The sequence below is a fragment of the Anguilla anguilla genome, chromosome 11 (assembly GCF_013347855.1).
Source record: "Anguilla anguilla isolate fAngAng1 chromosome 11, fAngAng1.pri, whole genome shotgun sequence".
Classification (NCBI taxonomy): domain Eukaryota; kingdom Metazoa; phylum Chordata; class Actinopteri; order Anguilliformes; family Anguillidae; genus Anguilla; species Anguilla anguilla.
In genome coordinates this window covers 33,246,207-33,269,226 of record NC_049211.1, presented here as the reverse complement: position 1 = coordinate 33,269,226, position 23,020 = coordinate 33,246,207, and the positions used below count along the sequence as shown (strand labels likewise).

The window sequence follows — 23,020 nt, the reverse complement described above, 5'->3', positions numbered from 1 at the left end:
AACATGCCTGGCGGTGAGTCATCTTTTTGCATTCCGTCCCCGGCAGGTGAACCTGAAGGAACAGGGCCAGTTGATTCGTCAGGACGAGTTCATGGTTTCCTTCCGCAAGAAGAAGTGCTTCCGTCACGTCTTCCTCTTCCAGGACCTCATCCTCTTCAGCAAGACCAAGAGGAACGACGTGGGGAACGATGTTTACATCTACAAGCAGTCCTTCAAGGTGCGCGCCTGCTCCCGTTCATTCCACCTAACGGTTTTGTAAAGCAGACGCATTTCTGAAAGCAGTATCCTGCGTTCTTTCAACTCTGGCCATCAGTCATGCAGAGAGAGGCTCCAAAATTCTCCAAAATGTCACCTGGGGAGGGATGGTTTTGGTCTGTGGGGTGTAATTGGACAGTTGTGACTCATGCGGACGGCTTAATGCACGCAATCTAACCGCGTGACTGCGGCTGCTGCGTAGTACTCCGCTGCAGCTCAGGACAGCCGGCATGTTCATGCGATAGCTTAAACCGCTGTGTTCCGCAGACGTCTGACGTGGGGATGACGCACAACTCCGGAGACAGCGGGCTGTGCTTCGAGATCTGGTTCCGGCGCAGGAAGTTCCAGGACACCTACATCCTGCAGGCGGAGCGGGCCGAAGTGAAGGACGACTGGACCCGGGACCTGGAGAGGATCCTCTGGGACCAGGCTGTGCGTAGCAGAGGTTAGGAGTCCAAACCGATGCCTGTTCGAAATAAAGGACCCCCTAGTGCTGTTCTCTGATAAAGCAAGGCAAAAAAATAAATAAAAAATATTTAAAAACCCTCCAAGCATTCTTACAATTGAGCGTGGATGTCTCTACTACGGGTTGTGTTCTGCAGAGATCCGTATGCAGGAGAGGGTGTTCATGGGAATCGGCAGAAAGCCCTTCATGGACATCCAGCCCAGCGAGGCGGCGATCTGCGACAGGGCCGTCAACTGCTTCCTGCCCGGGAGAGGTACTGTCAGCAGGGGGGGCCGCTTGTTTTCAGATTTCACATAGGAAGAGAAACTGAAACGCACTGCTTAAAAGATAACCGATTCTAGCACTTCTGCTCTGATACTGGCTACTTTTCTGTAAGAGGTGATCTTAACCAGAAGGGCTGTTTGCTTTGAGCTTTGAACTAGAAAGTAGGCTGCACATACATAATTTCATTTCTCAAAATTTACCTTTCTTGATATCAGGCAATTTAGCCAGGCAGTAGATGTTTCGGCAGGGTCTTTGTCAAGGAAAGCTGCGATTTGAGACAGAGCAGTGCTGCTCATTCTAGAACTTTCTGTTGCTCTGCTGCTGGTTCCAAGAATGTTAATTAATTATATTAGACAATGATATATTAATAAGAATAATATTTTCTTTATTATTGTATGTTGCTGCTGCTTTTACAAACCAATGGAATGCACAGGCGTGCCAGGATCAGAGAGTGCTTGCTAAATGGATGTAATGATAATTGGATTGAATGTAAAGTTGAGGTTTGATTGGGGCTCACCTTTGACCCTTGACCCTTCAGCATGGGCCACCCTCCTGCATGTTGTCACACTGGGTGTCTGCCTATTCATAGAATGCAAGGCGTCGGCTTCCTCTGGTGTCACCTCCTCGCTGGGAGATCATGAACTGCCTCGGCCAGACTCCATTGGTTCAGGCAGCAGCTCGTCAACGTCTTCCTCCTCAGGACGAGGGTCCCTCCCCCCCACGGGCTTCCTCTGCGGCCAGCCCCAGGAGGGGGGTCACAGGGATTCCTCAGGCTCGGGAGCTCTGGAGGACGACTTGGACAGGGAGAGCGAAAAGATTCACCTTCTCAGTGAGTTTTTCTGCAAAACATTAGTTAATATCCACATCCATGTCCAAATGTCTCATTACAGTGACGACGGGGCTTGATTCAATCAACAACTGTCCTTAGTTTTGTCAGGCAGACAAATGCAAGTGATCAGCCAAGTGTTTTGGCGAGTTCAGTGATAATGGAATCAAATTTCCTCACTGTTTAAGAAAAAACAAAGTGAAAATGGTATATATTGCATTATACTGAAAAACAATATAAACAAAAGAAAAATCTATTTCAACGCTTCACAATATATGGGTTACCATACTAATCATTTATGACTAATAATGTAATGTATGACTTTCTCTGTCCAATCACAGTGGACAGCTCAGAGTCTTCTGGGGAAAGTGTCAGCGGATTCAGTCTCTCCGATCGCAGCTGCCTGTCTGTGACTGGTGGAGATGCAGATGACACGTCCTCCATCATCTCTACCCTGCGGCCCAAGGCTGGACACGCCCGCCAGACCTCGGCCTCAGACGAGTTCAAGAAACCCACCATTGCACCCAAACCACAAGCTCACAGTGCCCCCCAGGGCCCAGGACAGGTAGTGCATATCAATCAAAAGTATTTTATTTGTTTTGTCAGTATCATGAAAATATCTTGAATGTAAATTTTTTGTAATTTATTTTCACACATATTGAAAGTTAACATAGAGCTCTACATACTGTCAAAGTGTCATAACTCAACAGCTAATAAAGTTGATTCAAAACTTCACCTGACTAAACTTAATGCTGATCGGTAAATGGACAATAGAAGAATTGTTCCTGAGAATGACATTTTTCTAGGAATTCAAGAATATTAACAGGACACCAATTAATTGTATGAAATTGCATGTATTACTGTTAATGTGGCAGATGTTTTTGAACAAAGCCGCTTCCAAGGCAAAAACCTACGGTTCTCAGTCACTATAACGCACTCTGTTCAAATCATTGATTCTCTGAGCACAGACTGAGAAGCCAAACTTCTCACCCCTGCAGGTCCAAGCCATGCCAGCCAGCGGGAAATCCACCGAGGTTTGACCTGCTGCTGAAACAGACTTTGTAAGTGTAAATCACTTACTTGATCAATAACAACCGTTAGTGATCATTTAAGAAATCAATAGTCTAAGGAGCTTTTTCATTCTTTGACTAGTAATTTCTCTGGGGTTACTGTATATATTTTCTAACAAAAACAATCTTGGACAAAATATATTATTTAAATAATATATAATTAAATCAAATCTAATGTGTGATTACCAGTTACTATCTCCTGAAATATGTCAGGTGTTGAGTATTTATGTTGAGTATTTTACAGTATGTATGATACATGACCATTATTACCATTGACCCTACAGGTGGGAAGAATAGTTGCACTCTGTACGCACCCATTGGAGCTGGTCCAATGAAAAGTCAGCTCCAGGAAAAAGAAAGACACTTCTATTGTAAAAAAAGGGAATATTTAAATATTAGATAAAAATCAAACACAGACTTCAGACATCCTCGTCAAGGGTGGGAATTCTACATGTATGCCCAGGAACTGATGTGTCCTGACCTGACCTTTAAATTGACCTGCTTGGACACCATTGCTGGAATCTGAGATTTCACTTCCTGTGCAGATACTAATTGGAAAGTACTGTAAGTTGTATGCATTTGTTTTGCAGAAGTATGTACCGATTTGGAAATCCCCCGTTTTATTATTATTATTTTTCTCTGAGAAACGTTATGTTACAGTTGTACTGTGCTACAGATCTGATGTTTATTATCTTTACCACAATGCTGAAAGGAAGATGGACAGGAAGGAGATAGAAGCGTAGCTTTTGCAGTATTATGTTGGTACAGTCAATTTATATCATGATGTTGCTTATGTCACAGTCATGTGACATCAGATCAAACCTACCTATGCAATGTGGCATTTCATTTCAGTAACCTTACTGCCTTAAAGCCCTTTGTGATGTAATCGAACCTCTTCCTGCATGCTGTTACGCCCTTTTTCTCCCAAATTGGAACACCTGACCATGCTCATGGTGTGACCTCATCAAACTCTCCTCTGTGGATTGGAGAGAGCGCGGATGATGCCGGCTCACCTCTCAAGCGCATGACATCAGCCGCTGGTTTACATCGTGCAAGACACGTCGGGAGCAGCTTAACGAACGGGCATGCAGGCACGCAATTCACTAGCAGGGGGCGCTGTTGCACGACAAAGGTCCCTCAACATCACTTGCTAGCAGGTGAAAGAAGCCTAAAGACTAAAGCCATCGTGCCTTATCCCTGAAACACGTGGAAGTCGTCCAATCACAGTTTAACTCGCCAGTGAAATCATGAAATGGGAACATCATTGGAATGCACTGATAACTGTATGCGGTTGGTTTTGTTTTCATTTCTGACATATAAATGTATCTGTTTTATGTGAAATACTTTAAAATATTTTCTGTGCTTTGCTTCAAAACATATTTCATGTTGCAACTTTGTTAGCACTATGGAAAGACCTTCCCATTCTTTGTGAAAAAGTGCACCACTCAAAAGCCACTGTTTTCATCTTATTTTATGAACGTGAACTGTGTGCATTTCTTTCTGGGACCATTCTTTTTTGCTCTTATCTTTTTCTGGTTGGAAAATGATGTCCTGTTATGCTTTATCTTGAAAAACAATCAATTAAATGTCTGTTTTACTAAATGAGAGCAATGCAATGTAATGAGTTGAAACAATGAAATGAAGTAAACCCTGACACTTAACTTTTACATAAGGTTGTGGATACAACTGTTATGTCCCAAACTGATTGGATAGCTATATTAGGCATGTGAATGTAGCATGCAGAATGTAGTCAAATTGAAGCTTGATTTAACAGCTTGACTGCTTCATGCCTGACTCTTTCTGGCCTAGCAATGTAACAGGATGGATGATGGAAAACAAAACGGATGATTTGCTTCAAGACTGCTAAATCTTCATAATGAATCTTTCACAGAGAAAATGCAAAAGTGCATCATCACAACATTTCCCCTCATTGTTTTTCAATGAAGAGAATAGTGAATGGGCTGTTCCCATAGCAACACAATGCTCCAAAGTTACATTTATTTGCTGAAGTGAGAAGCATAAAAATATTTTAACATTTAAAATTTTAAGATGGCTGCCTATCAAAAGAATATTTAGATGTTAAAGGTGTATTCTTGAAATGGCATCCTACTTTTTGGTTTAATTAAAAATATTGTATTGATGTTTCATTCATCCTGAGATTAGCTAGCTCAGCCATATGCTCTTAACTTCTCAGAGTTGTAAATAGCTGTTTGCCAGCCATTTATCTATGGAAGATTCTTTCTGTGCAACAGTAAGGCTGCTCACCTTCAATAGTCTGATGAGTGACAGGACTCTTTCAGCTCGTTCTTACGGAAAGCTGAATGGTTCTTGGCACTTCACCTTGTAGAAGATCCATGAGGCTTTGCGCTTCGGCTCACTCCAAGGCAGCCAATCATCAGAGAGTGGACCATGGTCTGGTGCAGGGTGGATGGCCAAAATGGACACTACTCCCGGAAGTAGACATTACCGTTCCTTAAAGAGAGAAACAGTAGGGTAAAGGCTGGAGGGTAGAAGCTGACACAACTATTCCTCACAGAGAGAAACAGTAGGGTGAAGAATGACCAGTCAAAGGGGACAGTGCTGTTAGAAGTAGACATTACTGTTTCTTAAAGAGAGAAACAGTAGGGTGAAGAATGACCAGTCAAAGGGGACAGTGCTGTTAGAAGTAGACATTACTGTTCCTTAAAGAGAGAAACATTAGGGTAAAGGCTGGAGGGAAGAAGCTGACACAACTACTCCTCACAGAGAGAAACAGTAGGGTGAAGAATGACCAGTCAAAGGGGACAGTGCTGTTAGAAGTAGACATTACTGTTTCTTAAAGAGAGAAACAGTTGGGTAAAGGGTAACCAGTTGAAGTGGACACTACTGTTCTTTACAGTGGGCCTCATTCGCGAAAACAATTTCTTTCTTTTGTTCTGAATAAAAGTTCTGAAAAAACTTACATGGCTTCTGAAAAACCAACGTGGACTTCATGAAACACATGCAGACCTTTGATTTTGTGGATATCCCAGTTGTATCAGGGCATGAATGCCAATGATTGTAAACTGAAAGGACATGCCTGTTCATGTTGATCTGCAATCCAGCATTAAAGGCACACCAACTTCAGGGTCATGTGCAAACATCGGCCATTCATCACTCTCCGCAAGTGCATCTGCACGGTCACTAAAGACGCAGTCTCTCCCCAAGGCACGCTTAGCCAAGTAATCCAAAAGCAACATACACCATTGCTACCCACTAATACACAGCCATACACATGGCTGTGTATTTGTGGGTAATTTCTATGCAATTATCAAATCATCATCATCAATCACTGTTACCATAATAAGCTAAATGAACTACGTAAAAAAATAATAAAATAAAAAAACACTGTAAACTTACATAAAAAATTTTTTTGTATGTTTTTTGGAGTTTTTTGGAGATAAAAGACTAAACTAAATACTACTAGTACTCTTAAAATATATTTTAATATTAATATAACACTTGTATTGATAAACATTTAATGAGGTCTGTAGCTGCTTAAAATGACTGCATGAATAACAAAGCATTATAAATAGAAACGTCTTACATGAATGCCTTTACATGTATTTCCAAACACACATAAATGTTGATCTTACCAAAGAACAAATTCAGGAAAAAAAAAAAAAATGATGAATATTTTTTTTTTTAAATGTATCCCTAATGACTGTACAGACTTCCTTCCCTGTTGGGTAGTTGTATTAAAGACAACTACTCAACAGGGAAGGAAGTCTGTACAGTCATTAGGCTACTCAAACCACAACACAGAAGCCTAATTAATAAATAAAATGAATGAATTGATTGATTTACTAATCTATTTGTTTATATATTTATTTAGAAATGAATCATTTGCACATTTATGTAAATACTCCCGCATCTTCAGTTCATTTATTTATTGATTGATAACCGCTGTACGTCACAACAGCCATATAGATTTGTGAGGTGGCGGCGTGGTTGTGGTGCCGGCTGCAGGCGGGGAGATGGGGGCGTGGTTTAGCCGGGCAGCAGGCGAAGAGATGGGGGCGTGGTTTAGCCGGCCAGCAGTCACAGCTGTGGGCAGTTACGTGATTAATTCTAACTTTGTGCTGCCTGCAGTGAGACCGGGAGTTTTTCACGACGGATGCACACGGTGACAGACAGCAACAGCTACTGCTATGGCAACAGCATCAGCTACAGCAGCAGCAACAGTATCTACAGCAAATGTGCCAGCGTTCTGTTGCAAACCAATAACTCGTGTGCATCTTACAACTCCGTGCCTGTGTGGTTCGGTGGGACATATCACAATATCATTCTGCTGTAATGAGGCCCGACAGCCCTTTGCCTCTTTCGGCTAATTTTGCCTCGTTTAGAAATAAAAGATGAAAGTCTTTTCAACGAATGGGGCAGCGAGTAGGCTACCTGAATCATCCGTTGTCCAACAAGAAGTGCACCGCAATCTATACAACCATACTCAATATGACTTCATTTTGATTCGATTTTATTTGTGCTTTTCACTTACCACTTATTGCTTTGAGATACTCTAGGAGCTAATACTCTGGAGTAGTGCCTAAACAGATACCAGACCATGGGGCCCATCCACAAACTGGAGCAGTGCCTAAACAGATACCAGACCATGGGGCCCATCCACACACTGGAGCAGTGCCTAAACAGATACTAAACTGTGGGGCCCATCCACACACTGGAGCATTGCCTAAACAGGTACCAGAGCGTGGGGCCCATCCACACACTGGAGCAGTGCCTAAACAGGTACCAGAGCATGGGGCTCATCCACACACTGGAGCAGTGCCTAAACAGATACTAGACCATGGGACCCATCCACATACTGGAGCAGTGCCTAAACAGGTACCAGACCATGGGGCCCATCCACAAACTGGAGCAGTGCCTAAACAGGTACCAGAGCATGGGGCCCATCCACACACTGGAGCAGTGCCTAAACAGGTACCAGACCATGGGGCCTATCCACACACTGGAGCAGTGCCTAAACAGGTACCAGACCATGGGGCCCATCCATGCACTGGAACAGCATACACTGGAACAGTGCTTTAACAGATACCAGACCGTGGGTCCCATTCACATCCTGGAACTGTGCCTTAACTGTGATTGTATTCATTTTGAAAACTGTATACAAAAAAATGTTTTGCTTCAAGTAACCAAATTATCAACACAAAATTAAATAAACATGGTCACAACCACAACATTCTCAATTTTGATATGGTAAAATAATACATTAAGATGAAATTCTTATTAAGTCTTGAAGAAAAAAAAATGCTTACAGCCTTCAGTTACACAAACACAACCAATGAAGTATTTACTGTACGTCTGGTGCATTGTAGGCCTACACAGGGCCTTCTTTCTCTATAAAAATATCTGCATAAAGACTATATCACTGTAAAAAAAAACATATTTGTTATGGAAATGTCTGAGAAGAAAAATGCTTCAATGGATGAATCAAAATTTTTACTTCATTTTGTTACACCGATATTTTTTAGGTTTTCTGAACCATTTGAACCATTTTTTTCCCCACTGTTTTCAGAAATGGAATAATCATAAATGATGCTTGATAAGGCTGTGAAATCAGCGGCGCTTCTGAAGATACAGTATATTACCACTAGGCTGCGCAGTTGCCTTAAGTGTCCCCAGACACTCCCACGTCACTCCCTGCTCACTACCCTCCACTGGCTGCCTGTTATAGTTCGCATCAAATTTAAAACATTGGTCCTAGCATACCAGGCAGTCAAGGGATCAGCCCCAGCATACCTCCACAAGATATTCAAACCCTACATGCCAGCCAGACCCCTCTGTTCTGCTACCTCAGGACGCCTGGCACCTCCCCCTCTTCGCACCTGTGCTTCCCAAACACGTCTCCTGTCTGTTCTGGCCCCACGAGGGTAGAATGACCTACCCGTGGAGGTCAGAACAGCTGAGATGCTGACCCACTTCAAGCGACGACTGAAGACTGACCTCTTCAGGCTGCACCTCTCCCCATCCCTCCCTACCTCCCTGTAATCTCTTAAATGACTGTAAGCTTAGGATTGTAACTAGGTAGCGGTTTCGTAGGTGACTTAGTTAATGCACCTGTCTTAACTACTGCTTGTATTCTTGCATAGACCGTGTTGTTGCTGTTCTCGTTTGTGTTAGTGTTAATCAGCTTAACCTTCAGGGTCCAAGTTGAACTATGCGATTGTTCCCTGCACTTGGACCGGTACTTCTCTCTAGGGTTTTCAACATACTTGTCCCTGGTTATGGTTATACACTTTGTTGTACGTCGCTCTGGATAAGAGCGTCTGCCAAATGCCTGTAATGTAATTTAATGTCATGTAATTACATTTCCAAAAGCTGGCACAAGTTGTTCAGTCATAAAACCTACGACGTGACAGCCACCGATATGTGTCAAAATGCAAGAAAGGAGAACATGAGAACAGGAGACCTTCAGAGAATGTGAGGGTGGTGACTGCCAGATTTATTCTACAGAGATGCCACCAGTGGCGCCTGATATCATATGTCTACAAACACACTCCAGAGATCCGGATCTTTTTATAATCTGTATGACGTCCAGTAATGGCTTATGGCTTTAATGCATGTAGTTTACTAAAATTACCGCCGGCATCATTATAATCAGCATTACCGTTAGTTAGTCTACGCCCATACATGTACTGATAATAGACCTCTCCATTGGTTTGGACTGCAATATTTTTAAAGTAAATAGTCTTGTCATTGAAAACACGACTATTGAATGCAATGTTGTTTTTTGTTTGTCTTTGTTTAACATTTTCACCGCTTTGTAAGCACTTGCTTAACTGTGATTAACTTATTTACCTATAACTTAGAAAAGCTTGCAGTCTTTAATACTTAACTTCTTGTGTGAATACAATTCAATTATCACCTTCAAGATTTACTTACTATTCACAATAAGAGTGCATGATTATATAATATCATGTAATTAAATTGCATTTGAAAACATAATTTGAAAACAAGAATAATGCATCATAATAATAATAATTCTTACATAATTAAAAACAAAAAGCACAAATAAATATAGAATATACAGAATACAATAACTATAATAAATAAGAATACTTTGCCATGCCAGCTAATAAGACTATATATATACCATGCTGAATTTACATTTCAGTATTTCAACTATTTAAAGAAAAAAAAAAGCTTGCAGGAGGACTTCCACCATAAACGAAACCCAGTAGGAGGTGCCTGACTAGTTTGATGATTCAGGATATGTTAAAAGGACAGTCTTTGACCTAGGAGCTCTGCAGAGCCACAAACAGAAAGTACAGGCAGACGAACAGGGAGAAAATTATTAGTCTCTGTACTCTCACTCTCTACACTCTCATAATGGCTGAAGGTAAGTCTTGAGATCCATAGATGCGTCAAAGATATTTTACAAGAGCAAAAGCTATGCCAGTACTAACACAGTGCACTAGGGTTAAACTATATTTAGTCAGGGTGTATTTTTGTTGCAGCTGTAACAGATGAAAGGAACTTCACTGTTATCTAGGGTAAGAACTGGGCTGAAGGTAGTCCTTTTCCACCACCTGCTAATGGGCTCAGAAATATATTCTTTTGTTGTTATTAGAGTGACGCCAAATGCAGGTTGCCTTTCCATTTCAGCATATTAAACATTTTGAACTGCCAAAGAGATCTCTGCATGTGTTGAGGTTTCAAATGTACATGCACAGAAGAACTGTCTATTGAAAGAACTGATTCACACTTCATTATCAGATTAGTCATTTTATTTTAAACTGGGAAAATTGGTGATAAGGAGGAAAACAGAGGATACCCGGGAAAAAATGAAGTTATATATCATGTATAGTATTGGGACCCATTCACGAAGCATGCATAATATCAGATTTCATTGCTAACTGTGCTTACAAACGTTTCCACAAACATTTCAGCATTTTTTCTTATCTGAAATTGTTGCTGAAATTGTTGATCCAAATCTATGTGTGTTTGGAAACAAGCGTGAAGGCATATACGCAGAAGCTGTTTCTACTTATGTAAAGTCAATTTACAGTGAGTAGTAACAAACGTCATATTAACAATATAAATGTTATAAATGCAATTATATTATTATTATTATTATTATTATTATTATTATTATTATTATTAATAATAATAATAATAATAATAATAATAATATTAGAACAATATAGTATGTCATAATACAGTATATGATGCTATAAGAATCAATGTTATAATGCAGATTTTAACTACATTAACTTGTATAGTGATTGCACGCAATATTATTAAGTAGACTCAAATAAATTGTTGGATGTGTTATAATATTCTGTGCAACCACTGTCTAACGATTTAAAAAAAAAATTGAGTATAGATCCAACATAGTGAAAAGCTATGCTCAGTTTGTTAGTGATCTATGCTAGTTTAATTTGCAAGTATAGGCTTGTAATGTTCAGTCCTAGTAATTGACAGGAGCAATTTACCAGCAGTTTGTAATGGTTTAATTGACTCCTTGGTGAATGAAATAATGACTTCTTGGTCCGATGATGGGTAGGAACTTTTTTTAAGAGCAAAAGTAAGAGGAATTTAGAAAAAGTTTTGTGAAGGAGGCCCATTGTATATGAGTGTGTGTGTGTGTGCGCATTACACAGTTGGAAAGAGCAGATTCATGTTTTGTATCTTTCCCTCTCAGAACTGGACCTTGCCAGTTGTGATTTGGAGTTTAAGTACAACAACGAGGAACATCACACTGACCTTCACGGGGTGGACCGCCTGATCGTTCGGCGGGGTCAGCCGTTCGCCATCACCCTGCACCTACGATCCGGAACCCTCCAGCCCGGGGTCAGCGCCTTCCAGCTCATCGCCGAGACAGGTAATGTGGTAGCAGTACACGTGCAAACATATATATATATATATATATATATATATATATATATTTATATTTATTTTATTTTTTTGTGGAACTCACCACATTGTATTTGCGTCGCGTGAATACCAGCAACATCAGTTGTCTCTGTTGACCCTTGAAGGCATACTATGCAGTATTTTTTACTTGAAAATATTGTAAAATAACTGTGTAAAGGCATATCTATGATGCACTGCCAATATCAGTCTTTATGTACTTCTGCCAAATGTATGCACCTTTTACCCGTATTTGTTATTCTAAAACTCGAGATGTTCAGGATGTTTCGTGGTGGTGCTCTTTTCTGTATGGAGATGGGTGGGTGTGGTGACAGAGTCCGTGGTTTGGGATCAGATTCCAGCAAATTGTTTATTGTTAGTTCCTTGCTGCTAAGAAGCCTAGGTACAGCAAAGCAAAAAGACAAGCCGAAACGGTTAGTTCAGAGCCAACCTTGGAACTGCTAACAAGTTGCTATAATTGAAACTAAAACGGTTGTAGTGTGCAGGTGGGCTAGTATGGAAACTTGAGTAGCGGTTGCCAGAATACGACCGTTGTTGTAGTTTGAATATAGCAACTTGTTAGCGCCTCAATTTTTTAAAGCATATAACGACTTCGAAATTCACGGTTGAGATATTAATGTGTGTAATTTATCTTGTAGAAAAAACGTGAAATTTGGGCTTATGTTGACCACAGACCTTATTTTCCCCAAAAATCGAAATTCCCGTGTAAAAAAAAGCATTGAAAATCTGCCAAGGGAACCCATGGCTCAAAAATGCGAACTCACTTTTGCGTTTTAGGACTATGAACTGTAATCTTTTATAAGGCAAGTCAGATATTAAAAAAAAAAAAACATTGACCACTGGAGGCTAGTACTCTCTTTTAACAATCTATTATCCTCTTTAGTTTGTTTGTGCTTTAAAACTTAATTTGGGCAAAGTCTCGGAAATGGAATGGAGTGAATGCGCATGAATTTGAAGCTGGACATGGGGTAAGCTCTGTAGAATGACTTATATTATACCAAAGTGAAATATTCTTTTAACTGGTGACAGTACACTGCTCGCTGTGCTTATGGTAAGCCTGAATAGGCCTGGCGTAAGAGGTAGAGCGTTGAATGTACCACACCACTGTGCATAGGCTGCTTGTGTGAGATATAGAGTCAATAGGCCAGTAAGGCATAGATTCATACGTTAAAAAACTGTTGTACAGTAATTTCAGAAATAGTTCATCTTTTTAGTATTTTTTATTATTTGTAGTAATTTGTAATAATAATAATAATAATAATAATAATAATAATAATGTTGTCAGGATTCTGATGAAAGCTAATTTAACCCCTGCATCTGAAGGGCCAACCCCTGAAGAGAAATGGGGTACCAAGGCAACCTTCGGTCTGACCGACACCATCAACAAAAAATGCTGGAGTGCATCAGCGTCGTGTTCTCCTGGAAACATCGTCTCCCTGCTTATCTGTCCATCCCCGAAAGCTCCCATTGGACGCTACTCTTTGACCTTGGACCATGGACACAAGGTCAAACTGGGAGAGTTTGTACTGCTTTTCAACCCCTGGTGTCTACGTGAGTGAACCAGTTTTTTTTCCTTGAATGTCTGACCTGGGACACATTTAACCCGTATTTCAGTCTCTATAGTCTAGGTGTCACTGTCGGCACGCTAAATGGGATTAGGGATTAACCGTCAAAGAAATGCTACCAATGATCAATTAAGGACCAGTTAAGGAGCATATTGGCACTCCTAACTGAATGATTAATTGAGAAGAAAATGACTAATAATAATAATAATAATAATAATAACAATAATAATAATAATTATTATTATTATTATTTGTATAAGATTTTAGCACACAAAAATCAGATCAAAGTGCTTTACACAAACATAATATGACGATCAGGGTGATTAAGGTACTACAGAAAAAATTAAGATACCAAAATGTGTTGATTGCTTATCAAGTGATTTCAGGTCCTGTATCGCCCTCTGGGTGTTGGACAAAATGACAGCTTAAAGAATAGATGAACGGGAACATCTCACAGCTCTGTTCACATGTCACTAACTGCCACTACTTGTTCCCACCGGCAACAGGAGACGTAGTGTACATGGAAGGTGAAGAGATGAGGAAGGAGTACATCCTGTCCCAGGACGGTCTTATTTACAGGGGTACCCCTAAGTGCTTCAACATTCTCCCCTGGAATTTTGGTCAGGTACCAGAGCGTCAAAAATAATGTTATAGTAAAACTATAGATCATACGATCTAGCCTGACACATGAAATGGAAGAGCAGCAAAGTGGAGGATGTAGGACTGGGTTAGAATGCACTGCCACATTGTACATATGTTTAGTGCTCTTGTTAAAGATAGAGTTCTAATTAATATCAGATGAAGATTTGACTTGACTCTTCAGCCTTGTCTCCACCCTTTTTTGCAATCTAAATAGATTTCTTGAATCTGAGGTACTAATATATTTGATGTCATCTTTCAACTGACCAAAACATGGAAGATGAACATCTGAACGGCTTGAAACATTTCCCTCATCAGCCATATATATATGTATAATATTTAGCGTGTCCACCCTTTTCCATTATTTCAGCTTCCATTCCTTTTGAGTTTTTTGAAGAAATCTGCAGGGATATTTTCTTGTAAACACCTCCAAAAGTTCAGTCTTAGAAGTCGGTTGCATTTTCTGCTTGTCTCAACCAAAGTAACCCCAAACACATTAAATTATGTGGAGGTCTGGACTCTGCCAATGCATTGTTCCGAGAACACCGGCAGCTTGATCTTTTTAGCAGTGTGCATGGGGTCATTATCTTGCTGTCGAATGAATTTGCTCCCAATCAAACATAGTCCAGAGGGTATTGCATGATACGTTAAGATTTGTTTGTATTTCCCAGCATATATGATTGCCATCAATCAAAACCAAATCACAGACTCCAGATGTTGTTACATATCCCAAAACTTGCAATGATCCTCCATCATGCTTTCATTTCTTCAGCGGCATAGATACTGCCTTCTCTTATTTCCAAAAATTCCAAATTTAGACTCATCGGTCGGTGAAACCTTACAGTTGCTCTTCTGGAATTTTCACACACTGCAGTTTCTAGAGTTTACAGAGAATGGTGTGACAAACAATTACCAGTGAGTGGTAATTCTGTGTTTATGGGAGAGGTCAGAAGAGAATGGGGTGACACATTCAGCCTAAAAGAAAGGCCCGACATGATCAAATGGCAGCTGTTCATAAGTGGTGTGCAGTAGGGCATCTCGGAACAGAAATGTTGAACCTTGAAGCGGGTGGGCTACACGGCAGGGGGAGACCACATTGGGTTCCACTCCTGGCAGCTGAGGACAGGAAGATGAGCCTACAGTCGGCAATTGGTCATCAATCGTATAACAGAAGAAAGAGCGCAGATATGGGTTTAAAAGAGTACTCAGCTTCTTCTTGAAGCTTAGGGTTTCCATAATTTTTTGCCAGTACTGAGCTCCATTACATTTGGGAGAAAAACATATTTTCTTCTTGATTTCGCTCTTTACTCCACAGTTTTTGTTTGCAATCAAACAATGTACATGTGATTGAAGTGCACATTCTCAGCTTGCATTTAAGGGTATGTGTATACACTTTTGTTTCACCATATTGAAAATAGAGCAGTTTTTATACATAGTACCCCAATTTTAGGGAACCATAATGTTTGGGACATATTAATGATTGGTCTGTAAATTAAATTAGACATGTTTAGTACTTTGTCGCATATCCTTTGCATGCAATGACTGTTGGTAGTCTGTAACCCATAGACATCAGCAGATGCTGAGTATCTTCTCTGGTGGTGCTCTGCCAGGCCTGTACTGGAGCCATCTTCAGTACAGTTGTTTCTCAGGCTAGTTGCCTTAAGTTTTCCCTTAGGCATAAGAAATGCAAGTTCAGCTGGATTCAGAAAAACATGTCCGATCGTTGAATGACTTGGCCAGTCGGGAATTTTCTCGTTTTTGGCTTTGAAAAACTTCTTTGTTGCTTAATGTTTGGGATCATTGTCAGGCAGTAGGATGAAGCATCGGCCAATGAGTTTGGAGACCTTATAATGTTATAATATTTTGGCTTTCTACAAGTAGTTTGAATCTGATCTTGTAGCTCTTCCACATTGTCACATGCTATAATATCCTAATCGTTCAGTCTTCTCCTTGCATAGTTTGAACCTGGGATCCTGGACATTTGCCTGAGAATCCTGGACGAGAACCCCAAACACTTGCGGAACCCGGGGAAGGACTGCTCAGGGAGACGGAATGCCGTGTACGTGACCAGAGTTCTCAGCGCCATGGTGAGCACCTGTCCGTACACCTGTCTGCTGTCACTGGTGCATTTACGAAGTGCCAAATTCCAATTAGGCTTCCCTAATGCATTCTGTTTTTAGATATGAATTAAATTTGCAGCTGTAGAGTCAGTAGGAGATTCTTGGCACGTTACATGAGTGGATAAATGGAAGCTTAAAGTTGGCAGATGCCCAGACAGCCTTTATGTGCTTCGCAATGGCCAAATTACACGTACACAAGAGGAGCTCCAGTCAGTGACGCCCCGCCCTATATGCAAGATGAGCACTCCGTTTGGGGCCCCCCCTCTCGTGAAAGGACGTGATCCTAGCTTATACTGCAAATATGAAATATATATTATTTAATACATTTTTTTTCCAAATTCATGGACAGGAAATGAATAAAATTTACTTTTCTTAGAGAGATGGAGGTCTGAGATGGTGTTTCCATTCTGTATGGATATTCACTTTAAGTTCACTTCTGATTGGTAACCCATTAAACTGTCACACCACTTATTGATAAATACCATGTTATTTACACAATAAATATGGTTTTCAGATGTACAATACCAAATTCTGTTGTATTGCCTAGTGTAAGAATTAGTCACTTTCCTTTCATTTACATTACATTACAACCACCTGTGGTTCATAACCCCACTGGGTAATGTACAGCCAAATGTAGCGTCGCCCTGGGAGGGGTTCAGACAGTAGGAATGATGATGTCTCATTGTGCACCAGCGACCCCTGCTGGTCGACAAAGTGCCTGCACGTAACAGCATGAGCATGATTGACCACTCAAAATTGAGGAGAAACGAGGAGAAAACTCCAAAAAGTGCGGATCTCGTAAGGGAACTGACAATGTTTTCCCTCCTCTCAGATCAACTGTAACGGCGACAGAGGGGTTCTGCAGGGAAACTGGTCAGGAGACTATGAGGACGGCACGTCCCCCTCATACTGGAACAGCAGTGTTCCGATTCTGCAAGAATGGAAGTCCAGTGAATGCTGTGCGGTTTGCTATGGGCAATGCTGGGTGTTCGCGGCTGTGGCATGCACAGGTAACTCCCATGCACAGGTAACTTTCATGCACCGATAACTCTCATGCACAGGTAACTCCCGTGTACAGATAATTCTGTCCCAGGATCATATTTATCCATTTTGAGCCAACACGTTTCTTTCTTTTACTTCCTTTTCTGCACACTGTTTGTTCTTTTCCCTCAATGTTGACATATACGTCAACCTCTTGAGACTGCCGCCTGTATTTCAAAGCTTTCTGATCTGTACATGAAAACCATACATACTCCCGCTGATGTGCTAACTAGCTACAGCCACGATAGCTCAGTATATAGCAGCTTGTTAACTTTGCGTTTTAGTTTGAAGATCGCTAGTCAAGTACTTCAGCTATCCAGCAGACTACATCAGCATATGTGCAGTCAAATCATTTATTCAGACTAAACGGAATGGTGTTATTCTGGCCATTGTCTTAACCATATTAGAATCAATTTCCATACTCCTTTGTTAGACTTTCTATACCTAAAGAAAAGAAGAGAAAATCTTTCGCCCATTGCAGTCTGCAGGGATGCAGTGGATCTATCTAACGGATGCGTTCCAATCTGCAGTGTCTCGTGCCCTGGGGATCCCGTGTCGCGTGGTCACAAACTTCGAGTCGGCCCACGACACCAACAGCAACCTCCTGATCGAGTACTACTACACCGCGGACGGAGAGAACGAAGGCGACGATTCCGTTTGGTGAGTCTGTCGGCGCGAGCCTCGACGGGGCTCGCGGGGTGGCGCAGCCGGGGTCTTCGGGGAAGGGGGGGGGGGGGGGGGTGGGAGGACGAAGGGTTTGCCTTCAGGAAACGAAGCGGCTCTCTCCATCCTCTCCGCAGGAACTTCCACGTGTGGGTGGAATCCTGGATGACGCGCCCCGACCTCGGCCTCGGGTACGAGGGCTGGCAAGTCAGCGACCCCACACCCCAGGAGAAAAGCGAAGGTGCGTGAAGAATGCAGAGAGAGATGAGATAAGCCCAGGGTGGCAGAGTAGTATCACGGTTAGGGAACTGGGTTGGTAACTCAAAGGTTGTGGGATCAATTTTCTAGCTGATTCAGTACCCTTGGGGAGGGTTATTAACTTGAATTGGTTCTGTATATATATCCAACAATATGAATGGGTTGTATTTAAAAGTGTAATCTGTTGCCCTGGAGAAGATTGTCTGCTAAATGTAATACAGTAGTATTACATTTAGTTTCAAGTTTCAACAGGAAGGGTTGTTAGATGGCGCATACTCTTAATGAAATTATTTAATTCACTGATGGGCCCCACGGTCTGGTATTGAATCCAGACTCCATTGGTGCTTATTGTGGGCAGCAGTCCTACAGGGTGACGCATAATTGGCTCAGGTGTTTTTGCCTGCTGGTTAACAAATTTCCTTATCCAGTACAGTACCCCACTGCACTGTTGCCATGACGACCATGCTGTCTCCTCCCAGGTGTCTACTGCTGTGGCCCCATCCCACTGAAAGCCATCAAACAGGGGGAGCTCACCCTGAAGTACGACGCCCCCTTTGTATTTGCGGAGGTCAACGCCGACGTGGTCAAATACATAACGTTAAAGGATGGTCGAAAGATCAAATTCGGTGGGTCAACAACCCGTGTGGGCCAGTGCATCAGCACCAAGTGTGTGGGCAAGGACAGCAGGGAAGACATCACGCACCTCTACAAGTACCCTGAAGGTACAAGCACCTCTATGGAGAACCACACCCCCCCACAGGGTGGGCCCATATATGGCCAAAAAAATCGCATCACAGTTTTCAGACCACTCGGTTGGTGAGGAAATATACAGGCTAACACTGATTAATTCTGTTAATTCATAGCAGGGCTTTTATGCTACTCATTGATGGCCTGATACTGTGTTTAATTTTCCTGGACTGCTATCATACCGTCACAATCCCATGCTAGTAGCAAGTGACCATAGGTGGCAAAAAAAAAGGTAATATGAAGAACATACAATAGAGTTTTACTCCAGTTCTACTTCACTATAGTGAGAAAATCCATCACCACTAAAATATCTACAGATAATTGAAGCCTTTCAAAGCAAGAAACACTTGACAGAATATTAGCTGGTAAGCAATCAGGTCCGAAGCAGCTTTTCAGAAAAGTCTGAAAAAGCATATTAAGGCTTGAAATCACATTGGTGACTAGATAAAATAATAACATCCCATCAGACACATTCCCCCGAGGAACGGCTGCTCTTCCTCTAACAAAGAGCAAAGCACTTTCTTAAGCAGGTGACCTGAGGCCTGTGAGAACAGCCCCTCACGCCACAGCGGCCTTTTCCAGGTTCGGAGGAGGAGCGGATGGTCTTCGAGAAAGCCAGCCACCACAACAAGCTGCGCGAGGAAGGGCTGGAGCCAGGCCTGAAGCTCAAGATCAAGGTGTCCCCGGACATGAAGAGGGGCTCCGACTTCGACGTGTTCGCCGTCATCGCCAACAACACACCCGTGGCCAAGACCTGCCGCCTCATGTACCACGGCAGGGGCGTGACCTACAACGGGAAGCTGCGGGGCGCCTGCGGACTGACGGACATTTCTGACCTGCAGGTCGCGCCCGGGGAAGGTGGGTGGGAACGACCTGAGCTGCTCGATTTCTGCGCCCCTGTCATCTTCACACTGTGATACTCCTCCCTGGCAAAACATACAGGGTGACATTGTTTTGATTCATTTTTACTTTGCAAAATGGTGACAGCCCCACATCATGTCATCTCCCCCAACCCCTAAAGTACATCAAAACACGTTGCTGAACTAATGAAACCAATGTAAATCAAAGCATGAAACACATAAAACGCATGAGACACATGCATAACACACCTAAATAATGCCAGGGCAATTTACGCTAGTTCATAAGGAACATAACACCTAGAGTATTGTTGGTGCTATATGCGACTGGTGTACGTAACTATAAGAAAAGCGCCTCCCGCAGCATTCTTTTGGAGGTCTGGGAAGAATCTCACAGAAGTTTATTAGAAAATTGTTTAAAAATTGTCATTAGAAGATTATTAGAATTGTCTGTATACCTGGAAGAACTTTGAATGCACTTGGCATGTTTGCTTCATTTATTTGGTGAATTTTGCTTTTCATAAAAAGCGCAATCACATCAAAAACAAGTTTTTTTTTCTTTGAAATGGACCAGAGTGGAATAAGAAGAGAAACTGTCCAGTGCTTTTGTACATGACTTTGTTTTCTGCACAATCCAGTGAATAACTGTGTGTGACTGTTTTCAGAGAAGAGCCTCCCCCTCAGCATGTGCTATGGCAACTACAACTCAGTGATTACCCAGGATGCCATGATCCGCCTGATGGCCATTCTCATTGACGTCGATACCAAGGAGATGTTCAACAAAACCAGGACAATAGTCCTGGAGGACCCAGAAATCAACATCAGGGTACGGCATCTGAAGGCCCAAGTTACTGATAAAGGGTGTTACTGACAAACTGATAGGACTTGTAACACTGAGTCTGCAAGTTCGATTCCAAGGCAGGGCACTGCTACCTTGAGACAGAGGTAAAAGTGTCTGCTCAATGCTGGAATGTAAACATTCCTTTGAATGTTTCCTTTGGCCTGGGATTTTACTTATATGGTGTGTGTGTGTGTGAACAGAGGAATAGAGGTCTCTGCTACCTGATCAAACGTTCTTGTGCCCTTTTGTTGCAGATCCTGGGGGAACCTAAAGAGAACCGGCAGCTGACGGCAGAGCTCTCACTGCAAAACCCTCTCCCTGAGCCCCTGATGAAGTGCACCTTCTCTGTGGGAGGAGCCAATCTGACAGACGGGAAGACCATCACTGAGACGTATGTCCCAAAGAAAGCCTGCTGGCTGAAACAGAACCTTCCAGATAAGGGAATATGTCGAAAATACAGAAAACAAAATATATGATCAAGATACTGCAACACTTCAGTATATGGGAAAATGTACAAATACAGACGGGTGACAAATTAAAGGAAAAACCAACTGCATTATGAAGGCTGGCTTCAAGCGAAGTGTTCAGAGTGTGACTTGTGTTTGGGGAAATTTGCCTATTGAGCTAGACATTTTATTTGCCGAATATAAGACGGAGTGTAGCACAGTGGGTAAGGAACTGGGCTTGTAACCGAAAGGTCACAGGTTCGATTCCCGGGTAGGACACTTCCGTTGTACCCTCGAGCAAGGTACTTAACCGAAATTGCTTCAGTATATATCCAGCTGTATAAATGGATACAGTGTAAAATGGTATGTAAAAGTTGTGTAAGTCGCTCTGGATAAGAGCGTCTGCTAAATGCCTGTAATGTAATGTAAAGATCAAACAAGGTGTATATCCAGTCTATATAAGCTTAAAATATTTTTTTATGTTTTTAAAGAGTGACACTGTTGATCTGAAGGCTCCAACCCCATGTTTCTGTCCACAGGGTTGAAAGTGTAGGACCCAGGGAGACCACCACGGTTAAGATACGTTTCACGCCTACCTACGTGGGACTGAGAAAGCTGGTGGTGGATTTCAGCAGCGACAAGCTGAGCAATATCAAGGGATACAAGAACGTTATTGTAGGAAAATGAAGCACAAGGGCAGCCCTACTCTATGACTGTAATTTCTTGGTTAATCATTAATATTCATACTTTATTAATATATTCAAATTCTTGCATTCATATTTTTCTGATTCCACCAGCAATTGACTGACAAGGCTTTCCTTTTTTTTTTTTAAAAGTCAAACACGCTTGTTAATAATAAGATAAACGAAGCCACTGTGTGTCCTAACAAAACAGAACCTGATCAGAGCAATTCAAAGTTCTGTTGGTCTTTTCTCTATATCATAAACATGGAAAACACCTTGTTGAATTATGTGAAAGAGGGAGCTTCTCTTTTACACAGAACATTAACTCTGCACTTGAATAAAGGTTAGTAACAGAAATGACTGTAATTCTCTATATGATTCTCTTCCATTGTCCATATACCGTATCTTTAAACAGGAATTGAGATAACTTTCACTTATCATTTCTGAAAATTGCTTATCAAAGGTATAATAAATCTAATAAATCTACATTTGAGCAAAAAACGTGTGAAAAAAAATGTGTTTGTTGAGTCCAAGTCCAGCTGAGATAACTGTTCACTGGTATTTATGCAAAATGCATTGTGTAGTAGGAATTGGAGGACAGAAGCTACTGAAGAGGTGGTTTTCATTGTTCAGCAACTGCTTGACAAATAATGCGTGACAAGCACAACCATAACTGGCCAGTGTGATTTTAAGGTTAGCTTTGAAGAGCTGGATTTGAATCAGGAGAGGGTCAAGGCTGGAACCCTTTAAGGAAACCGAGTGTGTCAGCAAGGGACAGGCACACCAGAGAAGAAAGCAGAAATGCGCGTGGGTTATAGGCAATGATTAATGGACTAGAGGTCAAGGCCATCAGAGCGCATTCCTGTTATTGCTCATCACTATATGATTGGCTGGGTTGTTGTAAGACATACGATATCAAACAAGGCAGCTGGTCTAATCATTTGAGATGTTGGATGTTAGGTGTCCACATACTTTTGGCCATGTAGTCTATAATTTCTATTCTGGAGACCACAAAGTGGTGCTCAAGCCTCTCAACAAAACCTCCACAGTCCTACACCTTTGAAGTCATAAATGTCACAGATGTTAAAATGCAGCGGGATGGACAATCAACAGTTCGACAAGCAAGACATGGGATGTGAAAGCTTTCTGGTGAATGGTGTGGGATGTTCTCGCAAACCCATTTTTTGGGAGTGAGATGACATTCTCAAATTGCCAACCCACTTGGATTGCTGGACCCTAGGGTGGGCAGAAGGTCTGCTCATACACAGCGTGTATAGACAGTGCTACCGTGCTACTACATGGTCAGGTCACCTTTATACAAAATCCTGGTAAAAGCCACAACTACAGCCCAGGAACACAAGACCCTCAACTC

At 41.8% G+C, this 23,020-nt stretch overlaps 2 protein-coding genes across 3 annotated transcripts in view; both read left to right on the top strand.

Moving 5' to 3' along the window:
* The window catches only part of si:dkey-65j6.2 (pleckstrin homology domain-containing family G member 4B), a 37,674-nt gene extending 31,852 nt beyond the window's left edge, over positions 1-5,822 (top strand). For both annotated transcript variants that reach the window (XM_035383039.1, XM_035383038.1), the window contains exons 19-25: positions 47-217; positions 523-700; positions 858-974; positions 1,575-1,814; positions 2,153-2,376; positions 2,810-2,872; positions 3,166-5,822. In XM_035383039.1, coding sequence (XP_035238930.1) covers positions 47-217; positions 523-700; positions 858-974; positions 1,575-1,814; positions 2,153-2,376; positions 2,810-2,851 — 972 coding nt within the window. In that variant the 3' untranslated portion in view covers positions 2,852-2,872; positions 3,166-5,822. The remainder of the gene's footprint in view (positions 1-46; positions 218-522; positions 701-857; positions 975-1,574; positions 1,815-2,152; positions 2,377-2,809; positions 2,873-3,165) is intronic.
* Positions 5,823-10,098: 4,276 nt separating this feature from the next.
* tgm2a (transglutaminase 2, C polypeptide A) lies at positions 10,099-22,141 on the top strand. Its single transcript, XM_035381407.1, has 13 exons — positions 10,099-10,253; positions 11,559-11,738; positions 13,112-13,339; positions 13,860-13,978; positions 15,951-16,079; positions 16,945-17,122; positions 17,684-17,813; positions 17,954-18,057; positions 18,554-18,796; positions 19,404-19,679; positions 20,344-20,504; positions 20,774-20,910; positions 21,505-22,141. The coding sequence occupies exons 1-13, from the start codon at positions 10,244-10,246 to the stop codon at positions 21,650-21,652; spliced, it is 2,043 nt and encodes a 680-aa protein (XP_035237298.1). The 5' UTR covers positions 10,099-10,243; the 3' UTR covers positions 21,653-22,141.
* The last annotated feature ends 879 nt before the right edge of the window (positions 22,142-23,020 follow it).

Excerpts from the sequence above, each read along its gene's own strand:
- tgm2a (XM_035381407.1), top strand. Across the intron at positions 13,979-15,950 it reads TCCCCTGGAATTTTGGTCAG|TTTGAACCTGGGATCCTGGA; the intron begins GTACCAGAGCGT and ends CTCCTTGCATAG. Across the intron at positions 17,814-17,953 it reads GAAGGCGACGATTCCGTTTG|GAACTTCCACGTGTGGGTGG; the intron begins GTGAGTCTGTCG and ends TCCTCTCCGCAG.